General features: G+C 40.2%; 1 protein-coding gene across 4 annotated transcripts in view; it reads right to left on the bottom strand.

Annotated features, from left to right (window-relative positions):
• Nucleotides 1–15,521, bottom strand: part of fnbp1b (formin binding protein 1b) — a 170,024-nt gene that overhangs the window by 43,511 nt on the left and 110,992 nt on the right. For all 4 annotated transcript variants that reach the window (XM_072914153.1, XM_072914152.1, XM_072914154.1 and 1 more), the window contains 2 exons: nucleotides 14,336–14,464; nucleotides 11,558–11,704 (listed from right to left, as the gene is read on the bottom strand). In XM_072914153.1, the coding sequence (XP_072770254.1) occupies nucleotides 11,558–11,704; nucleotides 14,336–14,464 (276 nt within the window). The remainder of the gene's footprint in view (nucleotides 1–11,557; nucleotides 11,705–14,335; nucleotides 14,465–15,521) is intronic.

Raw genomic sequence — 15,521 nt, 5'->3', positions numbered from 1 at the left:
GAAGCCGGAGTACCCGGAGGGAACCCACGCAGTCACGGGGAGAACATGCAAACTCCACACAGAAAGATCCCGAGCCCGGGATTGAACCCAAGACTACTCAGAACCTTCGTATTGTGAGGCAGATGCACGAACCCCTCTTCCACCGTGCTGCGACCTGGTTTATATCCCGTTTTTTTTTTTTTTTTTACTCGACAGTGCGCCTTATATTCCGGTGCGCCTAACGTACGGTATAATTCTGGTTGTGCTTACCGACCTCGAAGCAATTTTATTTGGTACATGGTGTAATGATACGTGTCATCTTTAGAGGAGACACTGCAACAGGAGAGCAAACAGCATCCTCAAGGACTCATCCCACCCAGGTCTCACCACTGGCCTGAACTCTTGCCCTCAGAGAGGCGCTATAAGACCATCAAAGCAAGGACAAATAGACTGAAAAACAGTTTCTATCCTAGAGCTGTTATTGCCCTAAACTCTGCACTTACCTAAACACTCACCACTTTATTACTTGCTTACCTCTGATAAAGATTACAAGATTACATTTTATTATGTTTTTAAATTTTAAATTGTTTTATTATTGTTGTTGTCTTAAGACTATTTTATGTAGGTTTGTTTTAAAAGCGCTGAGCTGGATTGCTGTCCAATTTCGTTGTTTCTATGCAATGACAATAAAGGTATTCTGATTCTGACCAGTAGATGGCAGTCAAACATAAGAGATACCAGTAGACTGCAATATGACGCCAGTAAACAACACCAAAACTTTAAATGTTCCATTGAAAATAAGGAACATTACACACGGCGCTCAAAAATCTGTCAAAATGTTTTAGTATGACTATGAAGCAGCACTGCTTGATGGATTGTCGGCAGTCAGAGATACTATTATTACTATGGTGTGTGTATAAGGACCACAAAATGGCACCCATTAGCACATTGTTTTTCAACCACTGTGCCGTGAGATACAGTCTGGTGTGCCCGGGGAGATGATCTAGTTTCACCTATTTGAGTTAAAAATATTTTTGCAAACCAGTAATTATAGTCTGCAAATGATGTGTTGTTGTTGAGTGTCGGTGCTGTCTAGAGCTCGGCAGAGTAACCGTGTAATACTCTTCCATATCAGTAGGTGGCAGCCGGTAGCTAATTGCTTTGTAGATGTCGGAAACAGCGGGAGGCAGCGTGCAGGTAAAAAGATGGTTAATGGTTAAACCAAAAATAAACAAAAAGTGAGTGCCCCTAAGAAAAGGCATTGAAGCTTAGGAAAGGCTATGCTGAACGAAACTAAAACTGAACTGGCTACAAAGGAGAAAAAAACCAGAATGCTGGACGACAGCAAAGACTTACTGTGGAGCAAAGACGGCGTCCACAAAGTACATCCGAACATGACATGACAATAAACAATGTCTCCACGAAGAAGGAAAAAAACAGCTGAAATATTCTTGATTGCTAAAACAAAGTAGATGCGGGAAATATCGCGCAAAGGAAGACATGAAACTGCTACAGGAAAATACCAACAAAAAGAGAAAAAGCCACCAAAATAGGAGCGCAAGACAAGTACACACAGGAAGACAGCAAAAAACTCAAAATTAGTCAGGGCCTGATGTGACAGGTGGTGACAGTACACCTACTTTGAGACAAGAGCTATATTGATGCATGCTTGGTTATGGTTTAAAGTTATATCCAACAATTGCGAGAACGACTTTTTACCGTTTTACGGCTACTGAGTTTAATTTTTTAATGTATTCTGCTAGTGGTGTGCCTCCGCATTTTTTCAATGAAAAAAAATGTGCCTTGGCTCAAAAAAGGTTGAAAAACCCTGCATGAGCAGACATATCTGCCGTTTTGTTTTTACAATATTATGCAAGTTAAGAGTCACACTCTCTTTTCAAGCTCACATAAACAACATTACCCGGTCTTATTACTTTCATCTACGCAACATTAATGGACTTCGCCCATCCCTAACCCCACATACTGCTGCCATACTAGTCCATAGCCTTGTCTCCTCTCGCCTGGACTACTGCAACTCACTCCTGTTTGGTCTCCCTCACACTGCAAAAACTGAAATCTAAGTAAGATTAAATATCTCAAATAAGCGTGATATTTGCTTATTTTCTGTTTGATAAGAGAATTCTTCTCACTAAGCAGATTTTATGTTGGAGTGTTTTACTTGTTTTAAGGGTTTTGGTCGTAAATGATCTCAGTAAGATATTACAGCTTGTTGCTGAGATTTGATGACCTATATTGAGTAAAACTAGAATATCAACTGTTGCAAAGCTGTGTCATTAACACTCACAAGTAGGGATGTCCGATAATGGCTTTTTGCCGATATCCGATATTCCGATATTGTCCAACTCTTTAATTACCGATACCGATATCAACTGCTATCGATATCAACCGATATATACAGTCGTGGAATTAACACATTATTATGCCTAATTTGGACAACCAGGTATAGTGAAGATAAGGTACTTTTAAAAATAATTAATAAAATAAAATAAGATAGATAATTTAAAAACATTTTCTTGAATAAAAAGGAAAGTAAAACAATATAAAAACAGTTATATAGAAACTAGTAATTAATGAAAATGAGTAAAATTAACTGTTAAAGGTTAGTACTATTAGTGGATCAGCAGCACGCACAATCATGTGTGCTTACGGACTGTATCCCTTGCAGACTGTATTGATATATATTGATATATAATTTGGAACCAGAATATTAATAACAGAAAGAAACAACCCTTTTGTGTGAATGAGTGTGAATGGGGGAGGAAGGTTTTTTGGGCTGGTGCACTAATTGTAAGTATCTTGTGTTTTTTATGTTGATTTAATACAAAATACAAAAAAAGAACGATACCGATAATAAAAAAAACAATACCGATAATTTCCGATATTACATTTTAACGCATTTATCGGCCATCTCTACTCATAAGTATAAAACTACTTTTTTAAAGTAATAATTTCTTACATCAAGCATGAAAACAAAAATCATGATGCCGAGCGCATATCATTATGTCAAGATAATGACACTAGCATTTATTTAATTTAAGAATATTTTTCAACATATTGAGCAAAAGGTCTCTTTTTTTTCTACCAAGAAAAGTGCACTTGTTATTAGTGAGAATATACTTGTTTTAAAAGGTATTTTTGGGTTCATTGAGGTTAGCTAATTTTACTTGTTTTGGAAAGTCTTGACAAGCCGAATTTTCTTGTTCTAATTTTACTTAATTAAAATAAAATACCCCTCATTTTTGTTTGTTTTTTCCTTGTTTTGGAACACTGACTTTTTGCAGTGCACAAGTCACTTCACAAACTTCAGCTTCTCCAGAACTCTGCAGCCCGGATAATCACCAGAACCCCTTCAATCCAGCACATCACCCCTGTTCTGCAAGAACTCCATTGGCTATCCATCAAACACCGTATCCAATTTCAAATAATTCTCCTCACTTTCAAAGCTATTCATAACCTTTCTCCGTCATATCTCTCTGACCCGCTCTGTGTCGCCACGCCATCACGTTCCCTGAGATCCTCTTCATCCATCCATCTCACTGCCCCCTTATATAAACTGTCCACCATGGGTGCCCGAGCTTTCAGCCGCTCAGCTTCTCATCAGAATCAGAAGTACTTCATTAATCCCCGAGGGGAAATTAAGATTTGGAACTCATTACCACCAGACCTTTGTAACATAGACTCAATAACCCTCATTAAATCAAGACTCAAAACACACCTATTCCTGACTTGGTTTCAATTCACTGTATATCTTATCGATCGTTGTTGTTGTTGTTTTTATCCAATTGATTTTATTGTTTTGATTTTGTATGGTGTCCTTGAGTGCCCAGAAAGGTGCCTTATAAGTAAAATGTATTACTATTAGAGATGTCCGATATTATCGGCCGATAAATGCTTTAAAATGTAATATCGGAAATTATCGGTATCTGTTTCAAAAAGTAAAATTAATGCATACTTGCCAACCTTGAGACCTCTGATTTCGGGAGGTGGGGGGAGGGGTTGGGGGTGGGCGTGGTCGGGGTGGGACGGGGGTGTGTTTGGGGGCGTGGCTAAAAGGGGAGGAGTATATTTACAGCTAGAATTCACCAAGTCAAGTATTTCATATGTATATATATATATATATATATATATATAATATGTATATATATATATATATATATATTTATATATATATATACAGGTAAAAGCCAGTAAATTAGAATATTTTGAAAAACTTGATTTATTTCAGTAATTGCATTCAAAAGGTGTAACTTGTACATTATATTTATTCATTGCACACAGACTGATGCATTCAAATGTTTATTTCATTTAATTTTGATGATTTGAAGTGGCAACAAATGAAAATCCAAAATTCCGTGTGTCACAAAATTAGAATATTACTTAAGGCTAATACAAAAAAGGGATTTTTAGAAATGTTGGCCAACTGAAAAGTATGAAAATGAAAAATATGAGCATGTACAATACTCAATACTTGGTTGGAGCTCCTTTTGCCTCAATTACTGCGTTAATGCGGCGTGGCATGGAGTCGATGAGTTTCTGGCACTGCTCAGGTGTTATGAGAGCCCAGGTTGCTCTGATAGTGGCCTTCAACTCTTCTGCGTTTTTGGGTCTGGCATTCTGCATCTTCCTTTTCACAATACCCCACAGATTTTCTATGGGGCTAAGGTCAGGGGAGTTGGCGGGCCAATTTAGAACAGAAATACCATGGTCCGTAAACCAGGCACGGGTAGATTTTGCGCTGTGTGCAGGCGCCAAGTCCTGTTGGAACTTGAAATCCCCATCTCCATAGAGCAGGTCAGCAGCAGGAAGCATGAAGTGCTCTAAAACTTGCTGGTAGACGGCTGCGTTGACCCTGGATCTCAGGAAACAGAGTGGACCGACACCAGCAGATGACATGGCACCCCAAACCATCACCCAACCATGCAAATTTTGCATTTCCTTTGGAAATCGAGGTCCCAGAGTCTGGAGGAAGACAGTAATTGAGGCAAAAGGAGCTCCAACCAAGTATTGAGTATTGTACATGCTCATATTTTTCATTTTCATACTTTTCAGTTGGCCAACATTTCTAAAAATCCCTTTTTTGTATTAGCCTTAAGTAATATTCTAATTTTGTGACACACGGAATTTTGGATTTTCATTTGTTGCCACTTCAAATCATCAAAATTAAATGAAATAAACATTTGAATGCATCAGTCTGTGTGCAATGAATAAATATAATGTACAAGTTACACCTTTTGAATGCAATTACTGAAATAAATCAAGTTTTTCAAAATATTCTAATTTACTGGCTTTTACCTGTGTATAAAAACTTGAAATTCAGTGTTCATTTATTTACACATATACACACACATAACACTCATCTACTCATTGTTGAGTTAAGGGTTGAATTGTCCATCCTTGTTCTATTCTCTGTCACTATTTTTCTAACCATGCTGAACTCTGACGAGCTATACCGTCTTGGGACGGTATAGCTCCCGGAGTCTCCCGGAAAATCCGGGAGGGTTGGCAAGTATGAATTAATGACCTTTTAAAACGCCGCTGTACACGGATGTAAGAAGAAGTACAGAGCAGTTGCGTCTCCCAGTCAGCAGCCGCTCCCCTCTCCCCTCTCCCACACACAACACAGGAGGTTTACTGGCGACGCTTGATGACCTCATCAAACCGCCGCGAGCGCAGCATAACAACAACAAGAGTGTGTTGTTGCCGGTGCTGTAGCCGTGGCTAACAAGCGAGCGAGCTCGGTGACTGACTAACGACACCATGTCTATGGTTTGGGATTATTTTAAAGTGTGTCCGACGGATTAAAAAACTGGCAATTTGCAATGACTGCAAAAAGTTGGTTATGCGAGGAGGAACAAAAACGTCTTCCTTTAATACGAGCAATTTGATCTCCCACCTCTTCAAGAATCATAAGGAGATCCACGATGAATACAAGCGGAAGATGGATGAAAAGCAAACACCGGAAAAAAAGTAGTACCACACAGTTGTCGCTTAAAGACTCCGCCGAGAAAAAACAAAAATACAACAAAAAGCAGCCCAGCGGGGCATCACAACAGAATTAGGCGTAATAGTGTGTTAATTCCACAACTGTATGTATCGGTTGATATTGGAATCGGTAATTAAGAGTTGGACAATATCGGCAAAAAAGCCATTATCGGACATCTCTAATTACTATCATTATTAAAATAACAAAACGCGAACCGCGCATGCGCAAACACAAACAGACAGGCACCGAGGCGGAGGAATGATAAGATTAAACGTTAAATCTATTAAAAAGACAACATTTTCAGAATTATTCAAAGATACAATTTTACAAATTGAGTCTATTAAGAGTGCTAAAACTTCCAAGAGTAAATCAATAGTGTGCAGCTTTTTAAACATCACAAAATGCTTTTCTTTTAGAGGAAGTCAGATTGTGTGTTTTGTTTGTTTTCATTGCTGCTATTTTAACCGTTTTTTAACTACATAAACAAGGTCAAACTTTGCCTTTCCTTTCTTTTAAATGGACAACATTTTATTAGTCATTCACATTTATGTAACAGCTGACTGAGCAGCACAGTTACAGTATGAATAAATATTTATGAATGAATTAGTCATCTTTGTTTAGTTAGTAAGCACATGACTAAAATAACTCAAGTTGCATTTAGAGCTCGATGGAAAAAGCTTTATTATCTGATTAGTCAACTAATCGTTAAGATAATCGTTGACTAATCGACCGTCAAAATAATCGTTAGTTGGAGCCCTGCTATCTTTGTTTTGTTAGTAAGCACATGCCTAAAATAACTCAAGTTGCATTTGAAGCTCGATGGAAAAAGCTTTATTATCTGATTAGTCAACTAATCGTTACGATAATCGTTGACTAATCGACAGTCAAAATAATCGTTAGTTGGAGCCCTGCTATCTTTGTTTTGTTAGTAAGCACATGCCTAAAATAACTCAAGTTGCATTTGAAGCTCGATGGAAAAAGCTTTATCATCTGATTAGTCAACTAATCGTTACGATAATTGTTGACTAATCGACCGTCAAAATAATCGTTAGTTGGAGCCCTGCTATCTTTGTTTTGTTAGTAAGCACATGCCTAAAATAACTCAAGTTGCATTTAGAGGTCGATGGAAAAAGCTTTATTATCTGATTAGTCAACTAATCCTTAAGATAATCGTTGACTAATCGACCGTCAAAATAATCGTTAGTTGGAGCCCTGCTATCTTTGTTTTGTTAGTAAGCACATGCCTAAAATAACAAGTCTCATTTGGAGCTCAATGGAAAAAGCTTTATTATCTGATTAGTCAACTAATCGTTAAGATAATCGTTGACTAATCGACCATCAAAATAATCGTTAGTTGGAGCCCTGCTATCTTTGTTTTGTTAGTAAGCACATGCCTAAAATAACTCAAGTTGCATTTGGAGCTCGATGGAAAAAGCTTTATTATCTGATTAGTCAACTAATCGTTAAGATATTTGTTGACTAATTGACCGTCAAAATAATCGTTAGTTGGAGCCCTGCTATCTTTGTTTTGTTAGTAAGCACATGCCTAAAATACCTCAAGTTGCATTTAGAGCTCGATGGAAAAAGCTTTATTATCTGATTAGTCAACTAATCGTTAAGATAATCGTTGACTAATCGACCGTCAAAATAATTGTTAGTTGGAGCCCTGCTATCTCTGTTTTGTTAGTAAGCACATGCCTAAAATAACTCAAGTTGCATTTAGAGGTCGATGGAAAAAGCTTTATTATCTGATTAGTCAACTAATCGTTAAGATAATCGTTGACTAATCGACCGTCAAAATAATCGATAGTTGGAGCCCTGCTATCTTTGTTTTGTTAGTAAGCACACGCCTAAAATAACAAGTCGCATTTGGAGCTCGATGGAAAAAGCTTTATTATCTGATTAGTCAACTAATCGTTACGATAATCGTTGACTAATCGACCGTCAAAATAATCGTTAGTTGGAGCCCTGCTATCTTTGTTTTGTTAGTAAGCACATGCCTAAAATAACTCAAGTTGCATTTGGAGCTCGATGGAAAAAACTTTATTATCTGATTAGTCAACGATTATCACTAATCGACCGTCTAAATAATCGTTAGTTGGAGCCCTGCTATCTTTGTTTTGTTAGTAAGCACATGCCTAAAATAACAAGTCTCATTTGGAGCTCGATGTAAAAAGCTTTATTATCTGATTAGTCAACTAATCGTTAATATAATCGTTGACTAATCGACCATCAAAATAATCGTTAGTTGGAGCCCTGCTATCTTTGTTTTGTTAGTAAGCACATGCCTAAAATAACTCAAGTTGCATTTAGAGCTCGATGGAAAAAGCTTTATTATCTGATTAGTCAACTAATCGTTAAAATAATCGTTGACTAATCGGCCATCAAAATAATCGTTAGTTGGAGCCCTGCTATATAGTAAATTCAGCCTAAAGCGCCATTTTGAGCTAATATCAGTTACATCGCCAGCTACTGGCCAGGCGTGCATCTTACAGTTTTTTCAGCCGCGTGTTCATGGGAAAACTTGGTGTTTGCAAAAAAAAAAAACCCTCCCATTCCTGCCAGATTGTTGTGGTGTAAATGTGCCCAAAAGGGCAAACGTCAAGTTGTATCTTAACACGGCGCCGCATGCTTCCTGCGATTCTCCAGCTAATCAGCAGGTGTGCAGATAAGCGGCGACACGACGCTGGCCTGTTGACTCCGGTGTTTATGGCTGGCGATAACCCGCCAGAGTCATGTTCTCTGTCCTGAGAAAGGAAAATACCTAAATGTGTCAGCCATGACAGAAACGGACGCAGGAAGAGGCAAATGAGTCACGCCACGTGGAAGACGAGGGGTTAAAAGGCCTGAGGTCATGTGACATGCCGTAGCTTGTTTACTGCAGCGGGCCTGAGTCCTCCTGGCGGACACGCCCCTTTTAGCGCTGAATCCCCTCAGGACGCTTTTTAGTCACACGGCAGGAAGCCAGCATGTGACATCCCAGTAGATAAACACATCCTTGTTTTCTGCACTTTTTTTTCCCCCGTCACAAAAATAATTCTTGGCCTTGTGGACCAGGGGTGTCCAACTCCTTTTCACCGAGGGCCACGTGGCAGTTACGTCTGCCCTCGCTGTGAATCATTGATGAATATCAATATATCGGCATTCCCCTCATGATGTTTTGTGTGAATGCTCCAAAACATTCACACATATGGTTTTCTACACCAAACAAAATTAATCTATTTATTAAAACTTCTTCAACTTCTTCTTTTCCAGATTTTGGCGCTCTCTACGTTTCACCCAATTCAAACCGTTCAGCCTATTCGGGAATCGCTGCTTTCCCTTGACAAATTCCAAAAATTTCCAGAATTCCAGGTTTTCCAGGACGTTTTCCCATCCAAAATGAATTGTCCATTTTTCAAATTTCCGCCATTTCCACATTTTTCAACCGATTCAAACCATTCCACCTTCAACATATTTCACCATCGTGGAAATTCAAACTACCCTTTTTCCAAGTTCAAAATTAAGTTATGTAAATAAACATTTACAGAATATTATTGTGTAAATAACTCCTTTCACAACGTATATATACAGTGGGGCAAAAAAGTATTTTGTCAGCCACCGATTGTGCAAGTTCTCCCACTTAAAATGATGACAGAGGTCTGTAATTTTCATCATAGATACACTTCAACTGTGAGAGACAGAATGTGAAAAAAAATCCAGGAATTCACATTGTAGGAATTTTAAAGAATTTATTTGTAATTTATGGTGGAAAATAAGTATTTGGTCACTTCAAACAAGGAAGATCTCTGGCTCTCACAGACCTGTAACTTCTTCTTTAAGAAGCTCTTCTGTCCTCCACTCGTTACCTGTATTAATGACACCTGTTTGAACTCGTTATCTGTACAAAAGACACCTGTCCACAGCCTCAAACAGTCAGACTCGACTCCACTATGGCCAAGACCAAAGAGCTGTCAAAGGACACCAGGAAAAGAATTGTAGACCTGCACCAGACTGTGAAGAGTGAATCTACAATAGGCAAGCAGCTTGATGTGAAAAAATCAACTGTGGGAGCAATTATCAGAAAATGGAAGACATACAAGACCACTGATAATCTCCCTCGATCTGGGGCTCCACGCAAGATCTCATCCCGTGGGGTCAAAATGATCATGAGAACGGTGAGCAAAAATCCCAGAACCACACGGGGGGACCTGGTGAATGAACTGCAGAGAGCTGGGACCAAAGTAACAAAGGTTACCATCAGTAACACACTACGCCGACAGGGAATCAAATCCTGCAGTGCCAGACATGTCCCCCTGCTTAAGCCAGTGCATGTCCAGGCCCTTCTGGAGTTTGCCAGAGATACAGCAGAGGATTGGGAGAATGTCATGTGGTCAGATGAAACCAAAATAGAACTTTTTGGTATAAACTCAACTCCTCGTGTTTGGAGGAAGAAGAATACTGAGTTGCATCCCAAGAACACCATACCTACTGTGAAGCATGGGGGTGGAAACATCATGCTTTGGGGCTGTTTTTCTGCTAAGGGGATAGGTCGACTGATCCGTGTTAAGGAAAGAATGAATGGGGCTATGTATCGTGAGATTTTGAGCCAAAACCTCCTTCCATCAGTGAGAGCTTTGAAGATGAAACGTGGCTGGGTCTTCCAGCATGACAATGATCCCAAACACACCGTCCGGGCAACGAGGGAGTGGCTCCGTAAGAAGCATTTGAAAGTCCTGGAGTGGCCTAGCCAGTCGCCAGACCTCAACCCCATACAAAATCTGTGGAGGGAGTTGAAAGTTCGTATTGCTTGGCGACAGCCCCAAAACATCACTGCTCTCGAGAAGATCTGCATGGAGGAATGGGCCAAAATACCAGCTACTGTGTGTGCAAACCTGGTAAAGACCTATAGTAATCGTTTGACCTCTGTTATTGCCAACAAAGGTTATATTACAAAGTATTGAGTTGAATTTTTGTTATTGACCAAATACTTATTTTCCACCATAATTTACAAATAAATTCTTTAAAAATCCTACAATTTGAATTCCTGGATTTCTTTTTCACATTCTGTCTCTCACAGTTGAAGTGTACCTATGATGAAAATTACAGACCTCTGTCATCATTTTAAGTGGGAGAACTTGCACAATTGGTGGCTGACTAAATACTTTTTTGCCCCACTGTATATCTGCAGCATATAGTCTGGTGCAGGTAATATATGGCAAAATATTGTTTTCTTTTAAAATTTAGTGGGTGCAGCTTATATCCCGGTATGCTTTATAGTCCGGAAAATATGGTATTTATTATTTAAAACCATTTTTTTTTAAATATTAATTAATTTAGTATCGGGATTAATAGTAATTAGGATTCAGATGTGAATCTATTTTCTTACGCACCCCTAATATTTATTATTATTTTTATTTTAACTAAAAAAAAAAGTTTGTAATATATGATGATATAATCTTCGATTATATTAATGTTTAAAAGAAATGCAATTAAATTCAATACTACTGTCAAAATGATGTGACGGGCCAGATTTGGGCCCCGGGCCTTGAGTTTGATACCTGTGTTATTGTCACCTGAGTTACGGACACTCACTGTCTTGGGCTCGATGGAGCCGGCGGCCGACGTCATGCCGTCTAAACATTTCCCCACGATGGGCAGCACCTGGCGGTCCACGTCGGCAAACGTCTTCATGCACACCCCTATCCTCTCGATCCTCTTCTCCTCCATGTCTTGAAGTTTCTGTAAGGCAGCAGAAGGCTTTTGTCGGTCTGTGAAATTAATGACACCTTGTGGGAACAATAAAAGGGAAACATCTTGACGTTTATTGCTGCGCATCAAAGGGTTTTGACCATCAATACGTTCTGTTTGAGTGGTAAGTCAGGAAAAGAAGACTTGTTGGGGAAGTATTTTTAGCAGCCAGGCCAGAGGGTGGGGAGGCGAAGCAGTGCACATGATGACTTTTCAGTCGCTTTTGAGAAACTTCACACTCCCCTCCCCCGCTAGATGCAACGCTAATGACTCAATACGGCCATGGAATTTTCCAGAAATCTGTCTCTTCACTTCTACCACGCATGGCGTGCTGCTGGGAATCATCTCACAAAGAAATGAATGTATTGCCTATTCCTCAAATTGACTACGCTCAACTAAACGCCACGCCCTTAATACAGTGAGTGGAATAATTATTTGATCCTCTGCTGGTTTTGTAGGATGAACACCTTAAAAATACATAACCAGTTCATCACTTTCTGAGTGGGTTTATTTCGAGGCAAGTCAAAGTTTCAGATCCCTACGCATACTTTTTATGGGATTAAAGTCCCAAGGCGGACTAGATCACTCCAGGACCTTTTTGGGATTCTTTCTGAGACACTTCCAAATGTTTGTGGTTACTGTCATGCTGGAAGAACCATCAACGCCCATCTTCTGTGGAGCTCACATTGTTTTTGTCACTTAGTTTCCTTCACATTGTCAGTTGCTCAGTTAGAAATAGAGATCGACCCGTAGGCCGATACGATTACTAGTAGTCAAGGAGGACGATAACCGATATTCAATTGCAGTACAAGTTATTCGTATACGTCAGTAAACAGCTGGACAAGGCTCGGATCCGACTCAGGGGTGCCCAAATGTATGGCCTCCAAGGGCCAAAGTAAAAATGTGCCAGTGGTCTGTGGGCCACACAGCCATTTTGATCTTGCACCTCATATTAGGGATGTCCCGATCCAGATTTTTGCACTTCCGATCCGATACCGATATTGTTTTTGCATTTCCGATCCGATACCGATACTGACCGATACCGATACTGGCCTATCCGAGCATGTATTAAAGTTTAAAGTTATTTAGCCTACTTAGTTGTCAGAATCATGTTGAAAAGGGTTTTAGTACTCTTGATAACAACTAGCCAGCTGAATTAGGGGAGTTTGAATAATACACAATGGTTGGTAACAAGAAACTGACCTGTTTATTCAAGGATAAACACAAAATAGACAAAATTATACATGACAAACAGAAATGGCATCATTGAACTAGGGCTGGGCGATATGGCCTTTTTTTAATATTGCGATATTTTAAGGCCATATTGCGATACACGATATATATCTCGATATTTTGCCTTAGCCTTGAATGAACACTTGATGCATATAATCACAGCAGTATGATGATTCTATGTGTTTTGATTGATTTATTGAGACTTTTATTAGTAGGTTGCACAGTGAAGTACATATTCCGTACAATTGACCACTAAATGGTAACACCTGAATAAGTTCATGATACAGATATATACTATCAGATATATACTATCATCATAATACAGTCATCACACAAGATAATCACATTGAATTATTTACATTATTTATAATCCAGGGTGTGGAGGGGGGCGCCTGATGTAAGTGTCAAAAAGACAGCCAAAAGAGTTTGATATGAGAATAAATCTAAAGTTAAAATATAGGGTAGAAATGCACCCATTTGCAGGAAATGTAGTCTTGATTTTCAAAATGTTCTTTCAAGGCTTGCATGTCTACATTAAAACATTCTTCTTCATACTGCATTAATATGTGCTACTTTTAAACTTTCATGCAGAGAAGGAAATCACAACTAAAAAAATCACTAATTTTTTCATACGGTGTTGATGTGGAAATTTTTGCCTCGGCATTTTGATGGTGTGGACGTGTGGCACCGAATGGAGATAAGCGTCTCGACAGACGTCACAATATTTGAACAATGATGACGAAAACTGTTTTCTCTGTCGTGTCGGTGTGTCGAAAATTGTTATGCGCTTATTTTTTTATTTGATTTTGTGCGTGGCATAGATTTGCTATGCGCAGAGGACGCTTAAACAGTGCGCAATTGCACAGGCGAGCACCTTAGAGGGAGCGTTGCTCGCACGGCTGCGCTAGCATCACAGCTAACGTTAGCCATGCTGCTACCTCTCTGCTCGGGGAGGACGTATACGTATGTGACGTATGTCGTGACAGTATGTGACGTGTGTAAGAAGGTGCACTTGCTGGCTGTGAGAGGGAGACACAGGAAAGAGTGAGAAGAGCCTGTCGTGTAATGCCAGCAGCTAAAAGCAACTGCGTGAGAATCCACAGACCTGTGGATGTGTTGAAGGTGTGCTTGAAAATATATTATTTAAATTGGTGTGTTGGAAAACACGGACCGGAGTTTTTTTTTAAACTGGATCTGGATCGGCATTTTCCCATGCCTTGCCGATACGCATTTTTTGGCAAATACCGGCAGCCGATCCGATCCAAATATCGGATCGGGACATCCCTAATCTGTACAGCTGCTGTTTCTGGTGGAATGTAAAGGGAAAGTGCTGATGTAGACGCCACTATTTTGAGGAAGTATTAAGTCGGGGGAGATGCGGTGTTGTACCTGGAAGACGGTGGGGATGATCGTGTAGTAATGTTCATTCTGCTCCTGGTTGAACTTCTGCAGGTAGGACGAGTAATCGCTCTTGCTGTCGGACGCCATCTGGTGCTTGACCTGGGCTTGCTGCCGCGCCTTCAGGAAGAAAACAAGGAAAAGGAGAATAAAAACAATGAAGCATACGCACGACATAGGACAGGATAGCCAACCTTCATTGTAAACAAGCGCGCTGACACATTTAAACATGTAGAAGGACAAATCGGAGGACCCCTTGGCGGCAGACTGGTGGGATTTAGAGATTTTTAATGGTCGCCCGGGTAATTTGTGCCTTTTTTGGGGTGTTGACTGTTTTACAGCGAGTGCCGTGTTGGGAGGGGAGACGCGGCAGGAGCGGGCCTATTACACATCCCAGCAGATGGAGATGAGATTATCTCAGCTGGACAGCATGTGCACTGCCTTTGTGTGCCTGCCTGTCTGTGTGTGTTTACGTTCGGGGGTGTGTGTGTGTGTGTGTGTGTGTGTGTGTGTGTGTGTGTGTGTGTGTGTGTGTGTGTGTGTGTGTGTGTGTGTGTGTGTGTGTGTGTGTGTGTGTGTGTGTGTGTGTGTGTGTTTACGTTTGGTGTGTGCGCTAAGTAGTCGTATGCTTCCTCTTTCCCTCAGATTGGAAGGCGAGTCCAACACAAACGCTTGTTGCTTCATAATGCTGATGCCAGCGGTGTCCCGACATGGAAGCCTTGAGTACTGTCCGATACTGATATTGATCCAATACGATGTCATACATTATTTTGTAGCGTGGAATGCTAGAAAAGGCTTGATCAAGTGAAATTATTCAGAGCACAATGGTAGTAGATATGAAAAACACTAACCTACTGTAAATTCCGGACTATAGGCCGCTGTTTATTTCTAATGCTTTGAACCGCGCGGCTTCTAAAACGGTGCGGCTAATTTATGGATCTTTCTTTGCTCACGGCCAGACCCATCACCCTTGATCACCCCCCTGGGAGGTGAGGGGAGCAGTGGGCAGCAGCGGTGGCCGCGCCCGGGAATCATTTTTGGTGATTTAACCCCCAATTCCAACCCTTGATGCTGAGTGCCAAGCAGGGAGGTAATGGGTCCCATTTTTTTAGTCTACCGATCTCAGGGCGCACACTCTAACCACTAATTTCGCCACACCTAGTGTGTGTGTGTGTGA

The sequence above is a fragment of the Nerophis lumbriciformis genome, linkage group LG11, assembly GCF_033978685.3.
Source record: "Nerophis lumbriciformis linkage group LG11, RoL_Nlum_v2.1, whole genome shotgun sequence".
Taxonomy (NCBI): Eukaryota; Metazoa; Chordata; class Actinopteri; order Syngnathiformes; family Syngnathidae; genus Nerophis; species Nerophis lumbriciformis.
The sequence above is the reverse complement of the archived record's forward strand: the minus strand, read 5'-3'. Positions and strand labels throughout refer to the sequence as shown.